General features: G+C 40.1%; 1 protein-coding gene across 1 annotated transcript in view; it reads right to left on the bottom strand.

Moving 5' to 3' along the window:
* LOC128382208 (matrix metalloproteinase-16-like) overlaps positions 1-4,440 on the bottom strand; it is an 80,206-nt gene extending 75,766 nt beyond the window's left edge. The window contains exon 1 of the mRNA XM_053342194.1: positions 3,979-4,440. Within this exon, the coding sequence (XP_053198169.1) occupies positions 3,979-4,104 (126 nt within the window). The 5' untranslated portion in view covers positions 4,105-4,440. The remainder of the gene's footprint in view (positions 1-3,978) is intronic.
* Positions 4,441-21,136: the final 16,696 nt, after the last annotated feature.

Genomic DNA, 21,136 nt, shown 5'->3' with positions numbered 1-21,136 from the left:
GCTAAATCTGATGCTGTATCAACCACTACGCAGAAGCCCTGTTCACACCTGGTATTAATATGCATCCTGGGTAATTCGATCACAGGTGGAAGGCTCTGAGTACAGGTGTGAATGTACCCAAGATGTACTGGGGATGTACTGATGATGCACTAAGGTCTGATCACATTCAGAGGCTGTCTGGGCTGCATGTGCTCAGTGTGGCTGGTGAGTATGAACAAGCTAAGTTCCTGTGCCTGTCTTGCTACCTCCACATTAAAGTGAAGCAGTTTAACCCTGAAGTTAGCGACAATGGGTTAGTCTAACCTGACCAGGCTCACTTAAGGTGGACTGACCTTTAAGGTAAAGCATGTATTCTCATTTTAGTGACAATCTCAGCCAATCATAATGGAGAAATGCTGAGTCTCTGCTGACTTTTACTCTCCTCTCACCACATTTAGTCTTCACAAAGAGAAGCGATGTATGTTGAAATGCATGGGAAGTGAGACGCATCACAAGTCCAATCACAAGTGGTCACTCAAGTTGTATGTGACGTATGTTGTAAACAAGGCTAGTATGAGAGGAACACACACACAGTAGCTGCACACTGTTCTGGGTATCTGTGCGTGTTTGTGAGAAAACTCTTACGCAATACCAAGTGAAATTTCATCCTAGCTGACACCGTCGCACACAGACAAGAAAAAGAGATTAAAAATCCATTATCTCTCTTTTAATTACTCTGTTACATAAAAACTAATGATAAAAATAACTCAAGTTAGCTCAGCTGCTTGCATAGCCCTCCTACAGTAACCATCCTTTCACAGAAAACATTCATCATGAATTCAACGGCTGACACAATGTCACCCATTTTTCACTCCCAATCAATATAGATTGAAACAAGAAATAAAACTCAGGAGGAGATAGATGACATTAACATTTGGCTGTGCTGTTGTTAAAGACATTGTCTCATTTGCAGAGAAAGGGCTTTTTGCAGGGAAGACAGTCAGGTAAACAAAAGCTGAAGAGCTTTCAGAAACATTTCAGGAGTGAGCACAGACTGGCAGATCCATAGTGCTGAAGTGAGCTTTTACAAGTTAGTATTAATTACCGTTTTATCACTCAGCCGCAGGCTGTACTTTCTGTAAAACTGCAATCCAAAGAAGAAAAAAAGAAAGAAAGGAGAAACATTGTTGAAGAACAGTGGCGATACAGTAAATCCTGCCATGAAGTCAAAGCCAGGAAGTCGAGTCTAAAGCTGCCATCCAGGAGGGTAAACTTCTCTAAAAGACTGCAGTCTGGCCAGCAATTACAGGGCAGCTTCTGGATGACCTACCACATCAAACCACACCTGTTATTTGGAGAAAAAGACTCATCTTACTCTTCATTATTAACCTCCATAACCTGTGGATACACAGTCATAACAAGTCCAGTAAGCGGCTCCTGCGATGGCCACACTGAACAAACTTTCCCCAGCAGCAGCACACAGAGACGTCAGTCATGCTTCCAGCGGCTGAACGCTGCCGTCCAAGAGCAGCATACTTCTGGACGGGGCTTTTGAATTGGGACAGATACATAGTGTAAGACACGTGTTAGGCTGCAGCTTAGCCCTACTTAACTGCCCCTTTGGGTCAAATAAAGTATTTTTTTTGCATTCTATTGCAACCAAATTTTATAACTCTTTCTTTGCTTGCTGAATGTGCAGTCTTTTCTCCAGAGATGTCCTATTTGACATCTCCTGTTGAAAGCTGCTCTGTCTCGCTTCTCTTTAAAGACGACTCGTTGTTCAAACCTATAAAAGTCCCCCTCTCTACTCTTAAGTGTGTTTTTTCCTCAGCTGGATGTTTGAGTTTGTTTTCACATCCATCAGCTGACAGAGAAAAAGTTTCTCTGTGCTTACGTTAAACCTGAATTTAGGGCGTGAACCTCTGGGCAGGATTTGTGACATCACAACTAGTTAGGAGCCAATCATGGACCAAAATATCAGTCAGATACTGTCCAGCAGACTCAAAACCTTCTCTCACATCTCAGATACCTTGAACAATGATGATGGCTCACTTAGGCGCCGTAAATGGCTCGCATTACAATGTAAACGTCGATACTTTTCAAAGCTGCGGCTCACATCAGGAAGCAGAAAACACGACGACAATAAATGGAAAATACATCTCGTTAATGAAAAAGGTCTCATGTCTCCTGTGGTGTGTGTGTGTGTGTGTGTGTGTAGTTTCGCCCGTAGGCCTACAAGGGCGCATCTCAGACATTTTAAAAGTCAAAGCACTTGGCCGCCACAGAATGAATTACATAACAACAACTCTCGACATCACTAAATTACAAGCTTGCACAGAACAGGCGGGATCATGACAACGTTCACATGTGCAGGGTAACAAAAGAGAAGCGTGGGAAAGAAATTAGAGAGGAAAGAGTTTGACGGAGGATAAAACCATGCAACTGGAGGGCGGAAGATGTGGGAGAAAGAAATCTTAAAATAAATACTAAAATAATATGATGAGGATGATGATACCAGCCATAAGCACTAATTAAGTTTTATTTATATAGTTAACTCTATCTCACAACAAAGAACAAGGCTTATTGTAAAGCATGGGATCTGACATTTGATTGGCCCAGAGAAGGAAAAAAAAAGCTGTTTTAGTCATTTTAAGAGAATTTACGCAGCCCACAGTGTGCATTAAGACACATCTGCTGAGCGGAGGGAAAAAAGAAAAAAAAAGAACAACCCTCTCTTTACATCTCTCTAACCATCTTCCTCTTTCTGTCATGTGAGCTTGGACATTTTTTAACAGAATAACCTGTAGCATCTGGACTGAATCTGCTGCCTGCCTCTCCAAAGGGAACGGTGCGGCATGCCAAGCTTGCAAATCATGTGGATATGTGGATGTAGGACTTGAATGACTGTCAGTAGACATGCCAGGATGTTCCTGTGTGGTGTCTGTGTGTGTGCAGCCAAGTGTGAGAGACAGCGAGGAGGGGTTTTGTGTGTGTGTGTGTATGTGTGTGCGGCTCTTTGTAACACTTTATGATATGCTTATACATTCAACTCTGGCTAAATAAAGAAGGATGTAAAAAAAAAAAGACATAAAAACTCAGATTTCACTCAAAAGACTGAGTGGGCAGAAAGGCAGAAAAAAGATAAAAATACATAAATACAAATTCTTTTTTTTTAAAGAAGCTGATTGTGTGTTTAAGTTTATTGGTGTAACACTTGTAGCCTGAAGGCTTTTAACCATCTATTAAAGTTGCAGATCAGGTTTAAATCTCATCTAGCTGCCCACATTGTTGCCTGAGGCTGCATATGATCGGCCTCTTGATGGGTTTTTTAAACAGATATGACCCTTTTGAGCATGTGCTGCTTTTGATTTCATGACAATCTAAAGTGGAGGTTCTCATGTGCTGTCTAAAGCATTTCAAGGCACAGACCCCTGAAAACACAAACATCTGGCCACTCTGAGTATCTGCCCCACTGACTACTTTGAGAGAAGATTTTTGTTATTGTTAAGTCAGAATTGAATTGCATTGGGTATGGTGTGTTTATGTAAGGAGATAACATGTACAGAGTGAAAGTCAGTCTTATAGCCAATATTGTCTTTAGGGCAATTTTTCTGCACTTAAATTGACTCTCCTCTCTTTGCTTGGTATCACTCCATACTTTGAGTACAACATAAACAAGCACATAAAGGTTAAAAAAAGAGATTATAATCATGTTATACAGTTTCAATCCAGAATATGTGTCTTTTTTTTTTCTTGAAAGAAACTAAAAGTGGAGAGGGGGATAGGATGGGACGACAGCCCAGCTGGTCATCTCACAAAGAGCCTGATTGTTGTTGAAACAGAGGATGACCACGGGCTGCAATGAGCCTCGGACAGACTGCTTGTGAAATAAGACAATAAAAAAAGGGAGATATTTCAAACTGAGAGGAGGGAAAGCGTGACTCTTGCTCCTATATTGAAATCTCGTGATGTCAACAAATAAACAGTCCCGCTTCTTACCTCCACACTGAACGGCTGCTCCTCTCCGTTCACGGCACATAAAATCCACAGCAACAACTGCAAACATAACGTCCCCATACAGCTGCTGGTAAGACATCTCCTACTGCGGAGCGCCAGTAAAACCATAGTGAACCCCGCTTGTGGTCTCTTTCTGTCTCTGCTCAGTTGTATGTACAGTCGATACAAACAAACGGACACCGGGAATTAATCCTAGACGTTTAGCGGCAACATTGCTGAAGCCTCGGTGTCTCTCAGTGCTTGCAGAGGAGAGGGGAGAAGGGAGAAGGAGCTGATTCGTCGCCGCTGTTTCAGCTGGAGGTTATCCCCCCGGGGAAAGAGTCGCTGTTAACGCCTGTCAGCAGCCTCCCGGTCCCGCTGTCCCCGGGTGAGTCCTCCAGTATACCGGTCGTTGTTCCAAGCGGACACGTCCAGCCCGTTTTCTGCAGCGCGCGGCATAGCTGCCCGTTTTCAATCGTGTTTCCCACCGAATGCGCATGCGCGTACTGGCAGGCTCGCCCCCATCCCGCTCCTCATCCACATCCACATCCTCCTATAAAAACAAAACAGTCCATCTGACAGTGTGTGTGTGTGTGTGTGTGTGTGTGTGTGTGTGTGTGTGTGTGTGTGTGTGTGTGTGTGTGTGTGTTTTGAGTTGTTTCTCTGAAGCTTACGGATTATTACAGGCAATACATCATCATATAATATAATTATTCATGTTAACAAACACGTTTTTATAATATTTCACCTCTGTAACTCAGCACCAACTTCTGCCTATAACTTGTGCCTTGTGCCTATAACACATAAAGCCTCTGTATCCCACTGTTAAGTCATATTTTAACATCAGCAGTTATGTGAAATTATGATACAAGAAAGCACTTATTAAGTACTTTAAGCCTCAATCATATAGCCTAAGAAAAAGGGCATGCAGGGAAAATGTAGCTGAGGCATTGCCTTTATACAGCTTTATTTAAATATACCTATATTTTTCCTGGCATACATGTTTAAGTGAGATGCTTTAGAGAGTTTCATGAGAGCACTTTAAAGGGGGGGAAAAAAGTGTTTTATGTTTATATGTTTTTATTTAGCAGGACAAAAAAGCATGCTGTAATGTATTTCTGTCTCTGAGTGTTGGGTCATTTACTGTATTTATGTTATAGATCCTTCAAATCCACTAGAGGGCGATAAAAGGCTCAGACACAACCATAACCCTCAGTGTAATAAACTGTAGGTGAGTAATCCTACCCAGAAGTGTCTTTTGTGTCTCAGCGTGTCTTTCCAGTACAGCAGTGATGATGATGATGATGATGATGATGATGCCATCAAGGCTGTCATACTATAAAGTGACTTCAAGGTGTTCTCAAGGTTTAAAGATTCTGCTTTTACAAGCAAAGATTTCTTCAAGGTCTCTTTTTTGTCATACTCATTGTAAAACATATTGTTATAAGTTTATGTAACATGTATTAAGAGTAGAAAATATGTAAGTGTTGTCACCTGGCTAAAAGATGTGTTGACTTGTAGCTCCCACATAATGGATAAACAGTATCTAAAGTCATTTTCTAATCTCCTTGGATAATAGAGAAGGGTCGTATCTAATGAGCCAGATCAATGATTTTCCACTTAGACTAACACCGAGGGATGAAAAACAATTGCATGTGTGTGTGTGTGTGTGTGTGTGTGTGTGCCACAGTCAAGTTAGGTGAGCTGCACCATTAGCCCATTGATGAGGTTTCAATTTGCACACACACACACACACACACACACACACACACACACACACACCACCACCACCACCACCACCACCCGCCTCAGAGGAATTCTCAGCCATCCCACTCAATGGAAAACTCCATTTAAAGTTTTGAGATACATTGGCAATCCAATTTTTCAGCACAATTATCTGTTTGACCCCTGTGTGATCCATGATTTTCTATAGCACACCCTGTCACACCAGACTGTTTAAAACAAACGTGCTCATTTTAAGCCACAATGGGACTATTAGTAACACAGTTTATACACACATACAGTTACAGTTCTACACCCAGTAAATGACAAACACTGTCTGATACTCCAAGAGGGACATCATGTGACACAGTTCATCACGGGTCGATGGGATAAAGGATGTGCTGTGCTCTGAAGTCTGCTGACCCACATGACTATTTGGTAGAACTATAAAGGCGGATTGCAGACTCATGAATAGTTGATTTACCTTTGCACAGCTGAGCCCCTGTTTAGACCAAGTGATGGTTGATTTACCTCATAAACGGTGAGAATATAGACAATAAAGTCAACCTGGGAGTCCCCCACAGATAACTTAAAGGTGTTATGGTGACAAGTTCTATATGGTGGAAAAATTGCCCTAGAATAAAAGTTTACAGCTATTTAAGGCAGATGGAGGCCATTAACTTCCAAACTTAAAAATATTATTTCTGGGCTACACATATGAAGCCTCTCATGCACACATTGACTTATATAAAAAAAAATGATTCCCAGGTCCCCTGCAAATTTTACCTTTTTTAGATGCTCCTAAAAGAACTGGCAGACTGGACTAAGAACACTCTTAACATTTGGAATAAAATACAGTCAACGTTTGGGCTACCTAAACTAATCCCATCATTAATAAGTATTGGATATGAGAATTCCTTAACACCTAACAATTTCAGATCACAGACTGGTTTATCTGCACCAGTTATTCAGTGGTGACAATCTTAAGATACTTGAACATTTGAAAAATGATTTTGATCTCTCCAGGACAGATTTCTTTAGATATTTAAAGCTAAGAACTTTCCAGACAACACACGAGAAGTGGTGACAACTGATAAAACCTACTACGAAAAGTTTCTAATTGAAATACAAATCGGCAATGGAGATAAGAAAATGATTAGTGAATTATATCATATATTTTTTTATCTATGAGTCCACTTAATTCCCTTCAGATAAAGCAGAGATGGGAAAGAGAAATGAACAAGGTCAAATCACAGGACACTTTGAAGGAGGTGTGTACTCAGGCACATCTAGTTACAAATTCAAACACATGGAGGGAATTCAAATGGAAAATAATCACTAGATTCTTCAGAACACCAGAAATAATAATCAAGATGGGCTCAACACATCCCAGCTCATGTTGGAGAAACTGTGGATCACACCCAGATATTCTGGCTCTGTCCTCAGCTGAGTGTATTCTGGAGAGAGATTTTGATGCCCTTAAAGAAGTTTTCCAACAGGACATTCCACAAGACCCCACAGGGGCACTGTTGGGAGTTATACCTAAAGGCCTGGAGCCATGAAATACCTTTCAAATATATTACTTACAACAGCCTTGAAGATGGCTGAAACCAGACCCTCCCACATACAATACATGGATCCAAAAGTATGAGACCTTTATCAGATGGAGCAAATTACATAAGGCTCCAAAAATCCACCTTTACTAAGCAATAGAGCTCTGTTTGGGCTTTGTTAATACAGCAAGGTTTATTACCCAACAGTGCTCCTGCCTAACCCTTACTTGCACCATTTTTTCTACCTATGCTATTTCACCCTGTGAACATTTGCTATAATCATTTTTCTTATCTTATCTTATTATTTATCAGCAGATCATAAAAAGGGACTGCACATACTGGTTCGTGATGGGTTTTTTTCTCTGAAAAATTGAGCCTGACAACAATGATGTGTTTTCTATCCAAAGCCATCAGTCTGTCACTTCTATCAGCTGTCAGACTGATTAATTCATTTAATAATCATCTGACTGCCATATACACACAGTAACAGAGTGAGCTGTCTTATATTAATACAAGTGTTACTTCTTTCCAAGAATCCATGCAAAACTATCCACCACCTTATTAAAATCCAGGGCTCTGACCGTATCACTGGATGCTACTGGTTAATTATGCACTCTAGGCTGAAAGCGAGATTCCCCCCTTGAGATATTGAATATTTTTCACCAAATTATTTTGCTATTTGTGCAGTTAAGGAGCAAAACTTCACATGTTAATCTCCCCATAAGTTTCTGGTTTATTTTCAACCCAACACGTACACATGCATCTCACAGTGACATTGCCCAGAGGCCCTTTTTTATTAGCATAGAGCTACACAACAAGCAATCTACTGAGGGCACATGGATGAGTTTTTTTCTTTACTTGCATCTCTTAATAGGTTGGCCCATGTGATCTATCTCTGAAAACATCTGTGTGCTCCAATGACATGAAGTTGATGCATTGCATTTGGATCAATATTTGTTACTGAGTAAACTGCATAAACAGGGTTGCGACACAGACATTGTTTCATGAATTTCATTACTCGCCACTTTTGCCAGCATGAAAGTTTGCCTTCCTTTCTTTGTTCCTCTTGTGCTCATTTAGAAGTTTGTTGGCTGGTTGAATCATTTTCTCCTCTTTCCTTCCCTAATTCTCTCACACTCACTGTCTCTTCCTCTCCTCTCCTTAATGATTTCCTCTCTCACTCGATAATCCTGAATACCCTTTTTGAAAGGTTCTGGCCCTTTCCAACTGGTCCTCCCACCAGCACAAAGCTTTGCCAGGATCCTCAAAGCCTCCCTTTCCAAACATGACTCTGTCTCATAACTGCTGCATCTGCTCCCAGTCAGACCTCCTGGATCTCCTGGCAGCATAAATCCAAAGCCTCCCGTCTGTCTCCCTCTCTCTCTGCACAGAGGAATAAAGAAGAGGAAGATGAGGAGAGGCCAGCGATCTGCACTGGAGCACTGGTTGGTAATTTAAACATGGAGTTCTTCCAAAAAGTAAAAGTAAAACCATTTTATTTCCCTGGGGATGAGTCATTCTTTGGTAAGATATTTGGCAAAGGAGTTTGGAGGTAAAGCTCGTCTTTAACCACACATCATCTTTAACTCCGAGGTCGGGTGGGATCACCGTCAGATCACGTTCTCACTCTAAAGGAAACTCCAGACCCAGTTTGGACGCACAGTGAGAAGCCGCCCTCTCAACAAGGTTTCAGATTGATTGCTGTGTTATCGTATGGCCAGACGAAGCCAACTAAAAGGAAACACCACTCCAGTAAGAAATAACTGCTCTTTTCAAACAAGAGCCTTTTTCACACTCGGACCATTTGACTTGAGTCTGAACCCAAAATCATTTCAGGGTGTTTTTCACTCACATGAAATTTCCACTAAACCACAAACTGTTTGCTGTTGTCAGCATTATTCGTGTCTGTTTTGTGTCACTATGTACAGTACCTTGTTTATGTTGTTCATAGCTAAATAAAGACAGTTGTTCCTTGGTTCCCTTGGTTTAAAAGATCACTGAAACTTTGGCGACCAAACATCACTTTTCACATCAACTTACAGTAACAGCTCCAGTATTTCAATTCACTTGTACCATTAGCCCTGTAATCCTTCCTTTTTTGGTAGATTTACTGAAATTTTGTCATCCATTTAAATACAGTAGAAGATTGAATTTTGCAGTTTTTCACCCTACATCCTTTCATTTCATAATTCAAACTTATTCTTATTCAAGGCTACCTGAATATAACTTTTGATTTTTATAATGGTCTCACTGCAGTTTTCATTCATTAAACCAAACAGAATATGGCTCTGCATTTACACTAGTTTTGCCATTTTGAATCAGTGTCTTGGCTCGACTCTCAGAACCAAATGACACAGGAAATCAACACATCTGGGTCTCTGGCTCTAATAACAGCCCATCACTGATGTGATTGCACATCCTTTTAGGAAGTTTTGACACAAGGCAGATCGCTGGTCTCCATTAACCCAGCCATGACACCACAGTCCCTGCCATACGGCTCAAGCGGAGCTGGGCACTGGCTTGTATAAACTTTGGACACATAGACGTACAGACATTCAGCAGAAATGGGTCGGCTCAGTATAAAAATAACCCGATTACAGCCCACACGTTGCCATCACTGAGAACAGACTGGATATTTACATAATAAGCTTAGTGGTGCAGTCGGCTACACACCAGCTCACACCAGCAAGAATCTAGATTCACTTTGCAGAAGCAATAGACTCCCTGTTATCTGTGTGGAGAGAGGAACATGTCAGATGTGTGCACATGCTTCGTGCACTTGAGTTGATGCCCGCTTCACTCCTGAAGAACCACAACTTGATGTAACTTCAGTTTACTGAGAACGGAAATAGATCTATCAATGAAATGAAGCTGTTCAGACAGGGGGGGTGATTTGATTTGGCAGTGCACTGGTTGAGGACATGCAGGGAGGATGATAGATTTGTTGGCTTTAGAGTCTTGGTGGTCTCTTTGCTGATGAAAGCAACAACAAAAACAGAGTCAGAAGAAAAGAGACAGAAAGGGTGTCTATGAAAAGCTAAGCATAGTGTATGCACGTCAGTAAATGAGAAATGCATTATCGGAGGATGAGAGGAGTTAGTTTGGTGTGTTAAATTGAGGTCCTTCCTTCTGAGTGTCACATGTTTTATTTCTTAATGAAGGCAGTATATCCCTCTCTGGAAGTTGTAGAAATTTTACTGCAAAAAGTGATAAAAATAATATATTAGTTGAAAAGTCCTTGTCCTTGAAAAGTGTCATTTGTTGGTCCATGATGGGACACACACTTCAAACATATACGCTATACATACCATATAATCACTACTTCTCTTAATAGCATTGAACATTGCCATTGGGTGTATATCATGCAGAATTGTAAAATATGAATACAATTCTCATACATAAAATAAGGATGCAATAAATAAAAAACTTGTTTGGACATGGAATCCTGATAACAATATGGATTCATACAATGTGGAAGGTAAACTCAGTAAAACCTGCACTCTTAAAATATATATGAATCAAATGCATCTGCTCTTTAGACTGACAAACAGCCCCTACTTAAGTTATGAATAATAGCATACATTGTTATATAAATTGATTTATGTATGTATGAATGAGAAAAGGATCTTTTAACGGAGTCAATGTAGTGCACACCTCTGAACTAGTAAATCCTCATCGACCCCTATCTGCCTAATTGCTATTAACATATCTTGATAGTATCAGCTAACGTACAGTACCTCTTTACCTTGTAGATGGGCCACAGCAATGTGAAAAACGTGTGTAGTACCTCCCCATCGATCAGATAAGACTAAAAGCCGTATGCCTCAAAGTCAGAGCAATGGAAAGTAATTCACCACACACACACACAAAAGGCTTTGAGATTTTCGTTTGTGATTGGCTGTGGTTTCAGCAACTCTGTAACCCAAAAATCTCTCCTCTGCACCAAAAATGTTTCCACCCTTCCTGTACGGGGTAGCTAAACATGCGTACCAAGCAGCCACCCATTGCCCAAAAACTTGAAACTGATCCGCGCCGCAAAATCGGAAGTAGGTCAATTGGCGTTGTTGGCAAACTCTCTCTCTCTCTCTTTCTCTCTCTCTCTCTCTGGCTCAGTGTGGCCAACAGTTTCTTTTTCAAACTTGTGCTTATGGGAATAAGGCAGACTGATGCCATAACAGAGCTGTTAATAACTTCAGTGGGTGAAACTTGGAAGGGAAGTGCAACACTAAAGAAGGCAATGGCCACTTCCCATCTCCTGCACTTTATACCACGATATAAAAAATATATGCAGTTGGTGGTGAGGAAGTGCATCTTTTTCATTGAGTATTTCTGCTATAACCTTCAGTTTGTGCTTCACTGGATTCAATGTAATGATTAGTCATAAGGTAAAAATGGCGCTTTGAATCACTTTCCCCATCTGACACATTTATAAATACTGTGTATACAACTCCAAATGATTCAATAATATTGGAAGCAGTAACATCCCATGTGTTTTGTACAGAGAAAAGAAATATGATGAGTATAAATTACTGCCACCAATACATTATTCATAGTTTGTGTCTTGTTTTTTTTTAAAACGTTGTGGTGAAGAAGCACAAAATGCTCCAGCACAGTGAGAGAGAGTGCTGTTTGCCAACTGATCTATAATTTACCAGTCAGGGTCTAATGATATCAGCAGCATCTTCCTCAAATAGCTATGTGTGTGTGTTCGTAATAAAGAAATAAGGAGTTGAATGTGGCCTGTAAGATTTAAAGCAAACATCCAGGCTGTGTGTGAGTGATAAGATTACATCCAATATGTTTTATACAGCTGATGCTATGGTAGGAATATTCTCAGTGATGGATCAACCACCTCCGGCGTTGTGGCTGCCGTTCACTGCCTGTCATCCACCTCAACATAATGCTGAATAAAAGCTGAATGATGCAAGTGCAGCAGTGAAGGGAATGCCACAGCAGAACGATGAGCAATGCACTTACCACCCTATTTTGAGAAATTATGATTGATTATAGCTCCCAGAAGCGTTTCTCACACTGGTCTTCTCACAAGCCCTAAATTGGTTCTTGGCTCTGGGCAAAGAAGCATTTCACAGAGGGACATTTTATAGCAGACTGCACTGCAGAAGTGGGTTAACCTAGACCTGTCACTGTTAGCATATGAATTAATGCAATGTTACGCTAGATGGGTTTTATTCTTACTGTAAGTGTGACTGGAGTAACCCAACTGTCAGCATAGATTGGCCTGTAGTCTGAAAGAGTGAACACCTAGACCCTCCAGACTGCAGACTAGGCTCCAGGCCAGTCAGAGCTGTGTTTGATTTTTCACGTGTCTGACTCATTGTCCCGGACTGGCCAGGTTCATGTAGTGTGACTCAGTGTACGACTTGGCAGACAGCAAGTTTCTGTCACTTTAGCTCAAGGGAAGGAAAGAATATGTACGGGAACTGAAGTCACTTTTAACAACAATGCCCACTTATGATGACAGCTCACATCAGTTCAAGTTCCCAGTTCCATATCCTAAACACATACTGATAAATTGCAGTTTCATACCTGGAGAAATGTTAAAGTCAAACAGAAACTTATTTCACTTTTTTTGGGAAGGAAAAATATATACAGTAAAATAAATTGCAGTTACACAGAAGCGTATTGCTGCCACCATGACAAAAAAAAGATAATATGTTATGAAATATGTTCTCATTGTTACCAGACAAATTATTATTATTATTATTATTAAACAGCATATCACTTATCTTGTTATAGCACAACATGTTGTCATTATTTCACAAAATGAAAATTTTAATTAATATCAGTAAAACACACTTGCTATAATAAATGTCCATATGCTGTTTAAACAATAAAAAGATCCAGTCAGTGTCTACAAAGATTATATTGTATTCCGCAACAGATAGAAAAAATGAAAATGCTGTGGTACATCTCTGCACTGGATACTCTGGAAAACCATGTTTGCAATATAGCCTATATTGCCTCAAAGAGGTCCAGTATGTGGTCAGGAAAAGTAGTCAGGTCTTGTCTGAGGGTCCAATATTCGCTTTCATTTAAGCTGTGTTGGTTTCCACTGACTCCTGAGGCAAATATCCAGCTCTTTAGCTGTTGAACACCACACTACTTTCACCAGCTAGCAAACATATTCTTTCTGCTGTGTGTTGCTGGGCAGGTACAGTCTGTTTATCAGCTACCTGTGTCTAGGAATAACTGATGTAAGCAGTGAGAGTGAATCAACACAGTAAAGTTGCGAGCCGTAAAACCAAAATGATGAGCTGAAAATGTTAAAATGCTCGTAAAAGCTGAGAGGATCTGCATTGTTGGTTGATAAATAAGAAAGATTGAGCAGTGTTTACTATAATATCTTTTATTTTTCTAATAGCTTTTGTGTGTGTCGATTATTATTACATAGTCACAGAAATGTAGCTTCTTTTTCTTGTCATTAGCAATTGTTAAGATCTGTGCTGAAGTAGTTCTGTGGTCTGAATCACACTTCTAATAAGCAGTTTGACAATATTTATGTTTCTTCATGATTCCACAATTTAGTAGCAATGTATTTATTGCTGTTAATGTTAGTGAGCCTGTAACTGAAGCCTACTCCAGTGCTCCAGTAAGTAGCTTCAGATACAAGTGTTAGCTACACATCTAAGATGTAAATGTAAAAAATGTAATGGGCTAAATTAGCCCTGGGCCGAGAATAATTGTGAGCTGAAAATACGCCATGGGAAAACCATTATCCTGCAGATGCTTCTCAGATGAATGATCACATTAAAACAAAGGTGTTATGACATTAGGGGCCTTTAAAAATGTTAATTGTAAGCAAAACGCCTTGGGCTTTCAAAGGCAAAATTGCTCCAACTGTTAAGAAACACTTTATGCAAAGTCTATGCTGCAGATACAGAGCTTATATGAAGTGAGAAGAGAAAAGAAGACTTTTAAACTGTGATCATTAATGCAAATGTATTGCTAATAAGTTGGGTGAATTGGGAACATAGGTCAGGTGTCTGAAGGAGTACAAAGGGTTTGGTATTGTGTTTCTCTACGATATACAGGAACGTACTCCTGACTGAAACCATTGCCAACTTTCAGATGATGCAAGTGGAAACACTTCTAGGAGCAGCAAGAGGAAAGGAGTGGGGGCTCACTGTGCTTGTTAACACCAAATAATTCAATCCTGAAAATATTTCCTGTAAAGAGCACACCTGCAACTCAGACATTAAACTGACATTAGACTGCCAAAGCAGCAGTGTGTGTCAGACAGTTCAGTGGGAATATGTCTCTCTCTCCGCCTTTTTGCCTTCTTTCCCATGTTGTCAAATACCCAACCTGGAAAACAAGCCTTAGCATTCATTTTAAGGTGCTTACATCACCAGTAGCAACCTGAGATCATGCAGTCCATATAGAGAGGACGTGAAAAGAAGCAAGCATCATGTCATAAAGGAAAGTATAAAGAAGAAACATATGGGAGCCTCAGAGATAGCAAACAGACGAAGAATATTTGTGTGTTGGAGAGCAAGCTGGCAGCGTCACCTCCAAGACAATGTGTCATTTCCTGGCAGTCCCCCTAAACACACATGTGACAGCATCACAGGAAGTTCACCTGCTGCTTTTGACCCTGACTCATAAAATAAACTGCCAACTGTGGTGAGGATGATGTAGAAAGTGTTTATGTGTGTTGCACCAGTGTTGGATCCCTGCATGGACGATGTAATAGGTCACATCCTCTGATATTTACTGAATGTTTGTCTTTAATAATCCAAGCCCAGTCAATGTGATACTCTTCTGCTACATAAAGCATGACGAAAGTTGGCCTGAGAATGTAGGGTTTACTGCAGAATTGATCAATACTGCAGTCACAGAAAACCTTTAAGATGAAATGTCTGTACTGTGACACAACACAAGCGTCCATGCATATTTTTACAGGTATTACTTTGTTTCAATTGGGAGTTTTGAAGCTTGGATAGGAATACAATTTAAAGACCCACCATCAAATGCTCACAATTATAATGCTAACATATTGTTGTATAGGTATGTTTACCAGTTTAGGATTTGTAAATTAGCACTAAACACAAAGCTCCTTGGTTTTCTTGAGACAGGTTGTTATCTGTTCACCATTATACTAGTCTGTCAACTTCATCTCTGTAGGCGGTCTCATTGCCATTGCAGATCTGTCCCACCACAGTAGTGTCGTCTGCAAATTTGCTGTCGAGCAGCATACCAAATTTGATGACAATCCGTCTAACAAGCCTGTCCTTCTAAGATTAATGACACTATAGGTGAAATTTTAGATGCAAAAAACAACCTATAGTTCCGTTTGAGTGACAGACACCATCTAGTGGCCATGGTAAGAAGTACCACAGTTCAGATGACGTCCATATAAGCTATCATAAGAGGTCAGACAAAATTCCAAATTCAGAGGTGGCTGATTTGACGAATGGATAGAATTTAAGTTGCAAAAATGAGCAACCAAGAGCATCACATTGCCAACTGTGAATCTTTTTGTTATTTTAAACTGCAACTACGATTGTCATGGTGTATACTGTTGCCCTGACATTGATGGTTGCCGAACTTTAAGGAAGTAGTAACTTTAACCCACACCACATTTCAAGCGATCATTTTAACCCAAACTATAATCTTTCCCTTACCCTGACCAAGTAGTTTTTGTGCATAAACCTAACCACATTGTTGTCACACCAAAAAACCTCATTAATTTTTAACAGTGATGGGTAACAGTTTTGGAAACCATTCCAAAAGGTTGTTTTGGAGAGCATTGTGCAAATGTATCTAATAAAGACAAATGACAGCTTCATGGTGACAGGGATGTCCAGAGTTATCATCTGGGAACCATGAATGTAACAGCTAGTAGATTTTGTTTTAGATATTTCATATTTTGATTAAACACTTACCTGCTGGTGGCACCTGAGGAAATATCAGTCCATCACTCAAGACAGTATGCTTTATCTTCTGTGGACAATGAATGTCTGCACAATCCAATAACTGTTGTGATATTTCAGTCTGTTTCAAAGTGGAGGACCACCAAGAAAACTGAATGACATGACAAACCCTACAGCCCAAAACAAAAAAGTTACATTTAAGATGATATGAATTTCTGGAGGAATCCCAGGTGAATCCCAATGATGAGATTATGTCTTTTTAATTTAGTCAGCATCTCAGGATTCAACCCCTTACATCTGTTTTATATAATTGGGTTTTTTGCACTGGTAGATTTCAAGTGATGGGTACATAGAAGAAGCGATGGCACCAGACCCAACCATCACTGACAATACACACAGACTGACAGTAAATTTCAGACTCTAAATTTATCATTACGTACCTTCAGACAGGTTTGTGGATTTGGTGAGGGCTATTGACCACAGGTGGGAGATCAGTCTTATGTCCTCCATTTGAGTTGTCTTGAGTGCACAGTGCAGGTCAGCAGTCTCCTTCCGGACGATGATGAGCACGCCCTGGTGAACACCTCACAACAAAATGCCATGGGAAATAAATTCTGCCAAAAGAAGCACTGTTGTTAGTATTCTATGTGGCAAACAAATCTCTCACCTGTATTCACGATAGGAAGATATATTCATTTGAAAGATCAGACTTGTCTCAAACACACAGCTGAAGATATTTGCAAGAATTACATTACCTATGTATTGAATATTTTGAGGGTAGATGGTGTCTGAAGATACGTACAATAAGTTCAACCAATCAACAGATAGACCTCGGCATGAAGATTCAGGGCTCAAAGTTTGCTCTCTTACGTTATTTATTTGTACAAGAAGAAAATGTGAAAGAAAGATGAGAAATGACAATATGGAGAAGGTAGATACACTGTGGATAATCCATCATTGTAGAAGATAAAATTGCATCCCTGGGTTTTTATGTTCCTCCTGTGAGATCCTAAGCAAGCAATCCTAAATTGTGATTGTCCTAGCTTTCTTGCTTTCTTCTGACACTCCTGTCATCAATATGCAGCCCCTATCCACCAATGTATTAGGGCCTGTGTGTGTGTGCTTTTCTGTGTGCTCACTTGATGGACTTATGAGCCTCACAGACTTTATCATCATCATTAATCCCCATTACAAAAGCTAACAGTAATATCTGACAGTAACAATTCTCAATCGCTCCCTTTCTGTTTTGTAATGAATCTTGTGACTGTTGTCCTCCACTCGTGGCCTTCTGTTGAGCCACACAGCTGCTGCCATCAGCTATCTTTCTATCAATGTTACTTCATTGCTATCTGCATTAATTATCCTTTTGACCTGGTATGGGCTTGCAGCACATGGGCATTTAAAGCTTTATATAAAACTATGATAAGCAATCAGTGAGTGCTGTAATCAATGGCTAATAGCCGTCCAGGCAGCTCAGCCAATCGTTTGAACAGCCAGGTGGAAGTGAGTTATCTGATTGGGTCGTATATGATTTGCCATCATCAGCCAGCTGTGGGGTAGATGTTCCAAGTGGGAACAGCATAACCACACTGGCGGTGCCACAGGACCACACCAGTGCTAGTGTTGTGGGTGACTGGGAGGTTACAAAGAAATGAGAACATTCTCCATATTCAGTGTTTCCACAATGAATTCTCAGCCTCAGAGCAGAATAGAACAGAATATTTTAACAAGCGTTCCATTTCCTGAATTTGTACAACAGCCCTCCATTACTTAAGCCTTTAAAGTCAAACTGAAATCAAACAAAAAGATTATAGTTCAAATTTCAGTTTGACTTCAACTATTACTGGCAAGACAGCAAGGTCAATTTGCAAAGCTTCTTGCAAATAAACCAAATTCCAAAAATACACTTTCAAGTTTGGTTTGCCCCACTTATGATAACCTGATTTTGTGTGTGAAGTGTTACATTGGCATCTTTGGTTCTGTGTCACTTTCTCTTTCTGTCCATCCCTCGGTCTCTGACAGCCTCTTTGATTGAGATCACGCTGTCATCTGCTTTCTGTATTACTCACACTCAGAAATGGGACATGTCCCTCCCACCGCAATCTGTCACTGTTACAGAGTTGACATTGGGGAGGTACTCTGGTCACTTTGCACACTTCGCTTTCTCTCTCTCTCTCTCTCTCTCTCTCTCTCTCTCTCTCTCTCTCTCTCTCTCTCTCTCTCTCTCCCCCTCCCTCCACCCACTCGTCATTTGGTGCCCAGATGGAGCCGTTACAGGCGAAGGAAGCTTTAGCTGTGCACCCTACTTTTTGCAGGAAAAACTTGCTGTAGGGCAAAAGGAGGAAAATGTCAATGAACACCTTCGGCTGTTATCTGTGTCCAATAGAGTAAGCAGACCAGCAGAGTTTCTTCTAAGATAAAGTTTAATAATAGAAACTGGATCCTGATATTGAAAGATTTTTTTGCAGTCACTGCAAAAACAGCTTTAGTTTAACTACATCATATTAGAGGATTTTTAGGTATTGATGTCCTCAAAACTTAGTTCTGATTTGATCTAACACTGACATTTGGGGCTGCCAAGAACGTAAAAAAAATAACTACTTCAGCCTTAATAATTCAACACTTTCTAGGTAATTAGTGAACAGTTTGGTGTGGTTTTGCATTATAAAGCATAAAATAAAGGCACCTTGTGGACTTTTTTTGTGAACAAGTTTTATTCACCTTCAGTAGAGAACAGTAAAGTTTTAACGTCAATGTAGTTTACACGTCATAGAAGAGCACTGTGCACCGTATGAATCGTTGAATCATTGCTGTGCGCTGCGATGTGATGACTAATGTTTCCCTTCATGTTTCATAAGCTTCTCAATCTGCAACAGAGAATTTGTAAAGTGTGAATTCACAACTGTGATATTTGCAAATGATATTCAACAAGTATCTTTTAGTAGTATCTAGAATATGAACAGGGGATCAAAAGTCACATTTACCTCTTGCTTGTTCCTTCTAATTAACCTTAATAAATACAAGTTCAGCGCCCTTTTGTGTCTCTAGTCATTTGTGATTTGGTAAGAAATTGTGATCACAGTGATATAGCAGAATAAAAATACCCAGCTATGAACACTTTGGGCCTGTGCAACTCAGTCGGTGAGGCTTGTTATTGTAAAAGTCTGTGGTTTGCTCGCCACAGGAGACAACCATGCTGAGAAGGCATGTTCTCCTTGAACGAAGGCACCTGGCTCAGCAACATCAGCGCAACATGCACTGGATGATCTGTAGAGGAGGCTGCTCACTGTGGAGATAAAATGTGCTTCAGCATGTTGTCAAAAATGAAAACAACAGAGGCCGGAGAGGGAATCCCATCAGGGAGGAAATGGGGAGCTCGGATTGGATTACAGGTCATTTTCAAAACATATCCTCTCTCACAGTCTGTGCAGGCATCAGCTGCATTTCCCCTGGTCCTCGGGAAAGACAAGTGTTGTACAGCTTTCTCCTCTCACTCAGCAACATGCAAGTGTAAACCGAGGCCAAACATCTGGCCTTGGAGGAATAAGCGTTCCTTCAGCTCTGGGGTGGATGAAGAAGTTTCTGAATATTTCTATCACAATATTTGCTACTCTATGAAACAATAAATACTTAACTGGAAGTAGCACTTTTGATAAAGAAATACACACCACACATAATTATTATTATAATTTAGAAATACTATTTCCTGCACTATGGTCAATCATGTCTTGTGTGCAGTAAAAAACTACATTTTAATCCATGACTAAAATTATTAGTGCTCTGCTCTGATTGCAAACATTCTGTGAACATTTTTCTCTATGCTGTGTATTTCGAGCCTGATGTAGCTCCTAAATGTAGTCTTTAGCTCCTGTTACAGTTTCTACAATAAATCTTGCATGTTTCATATGCAGTTTACACGATAACAGAGGGCAGTTTTCAAGACATCCATTCACTGATTTCAGACAATGCTAGACATTTCTAACCATTGATTGTTTTGGGGGGCTGAAATGGTCACTAGCAGACTTTATCAGCTGTAACTATCTGTTATTATGCTGATGTTGAAAAATGAGGACTAGGAAATGAGTTTTTGGTTGACATAACTTGGAGTTGCTAGGGTGTAAACGCATGATAGAGCCACTGATGTCACTAATGTTACTATAGTAGCATCCAGGACCAGCTGGTGTGCTAGTTGTAAACAAGGCTTTTTTTTAACTAACTTGTAAACACACAAAATAATGTGGTATGAAATATGTCAGGCTTTGGGAGTAGCGCTGGGAATGGTTGATACTGTAGGTTGGCAGGTCTGCTGTGCCTCATTATGGTTGTTAATCTATGATTGGACAATTGCTGTTTGGGAGATGGAGTGTAGCAAAAGGTCATTTACAGAAATTCAGCATTTCATTTCTAAGCAATGATGCATTCTGATTTTCTTTTTAAAGAGATAAATCCAAACTGTTGACTCTGTCTTGACTGCAGAAAACTTGCCAAGAAATGAACTTTAATAAACAAAAATAACTACCAATTTGGAAGCAGGCCCAGTCATCTACAAATCATCTGGAAACTGAACAGAATAAAAAGTCTGGGTCCTATTATTTAGACACTATCACTTATGCTCCCCTGGTCATTAATAGCACATTTCATGATTTTTATAAATCCCTTTTCACCTCCAAGTGAAATGATGGCTTGAGAGGATTAAATGGCATACTTGGACAGGAGCTCTCACCCTGCTGTGTCAGAATGTGAACACCATCTCATCCAAATGTTCACTTTTCCATGGAGGAAATGTGAGAGGCCATTCGGTTAATGCCCTCTGGCAAAGCACCTGGCTTAGACAGGTTCCCATTAAAATTTTATAAAAAGCCTTGGCCAGTATAATTCCCTGTTTTATTGCCTCTAATCAACAGTCATTCTTGAGGAAGATAGCAAAAGAAGACAGAACTGAAGTGGCAGAAAGTCCACTGTGGGTATAATCTTCAAAAAGTCTTACAACCC

The sequence above is a fragment of the Scomber japonicus genome, chromosome 21, assembly GCF_027409825.1.
Source record: "Scomber japonicus isolate fScoJap1 chromosome 21, fScoJap1.pri, whole genome shotgun sequence".
Lineage (NCBI taxonomy): Eukaryota > Metazoa > Chordata > Actinopteri > Scombriformes > Scombridae > Scomber > Scomber japonicus.
This window is presented reverse-complemented; position numbering and strand designations above follow the sequence as displayed.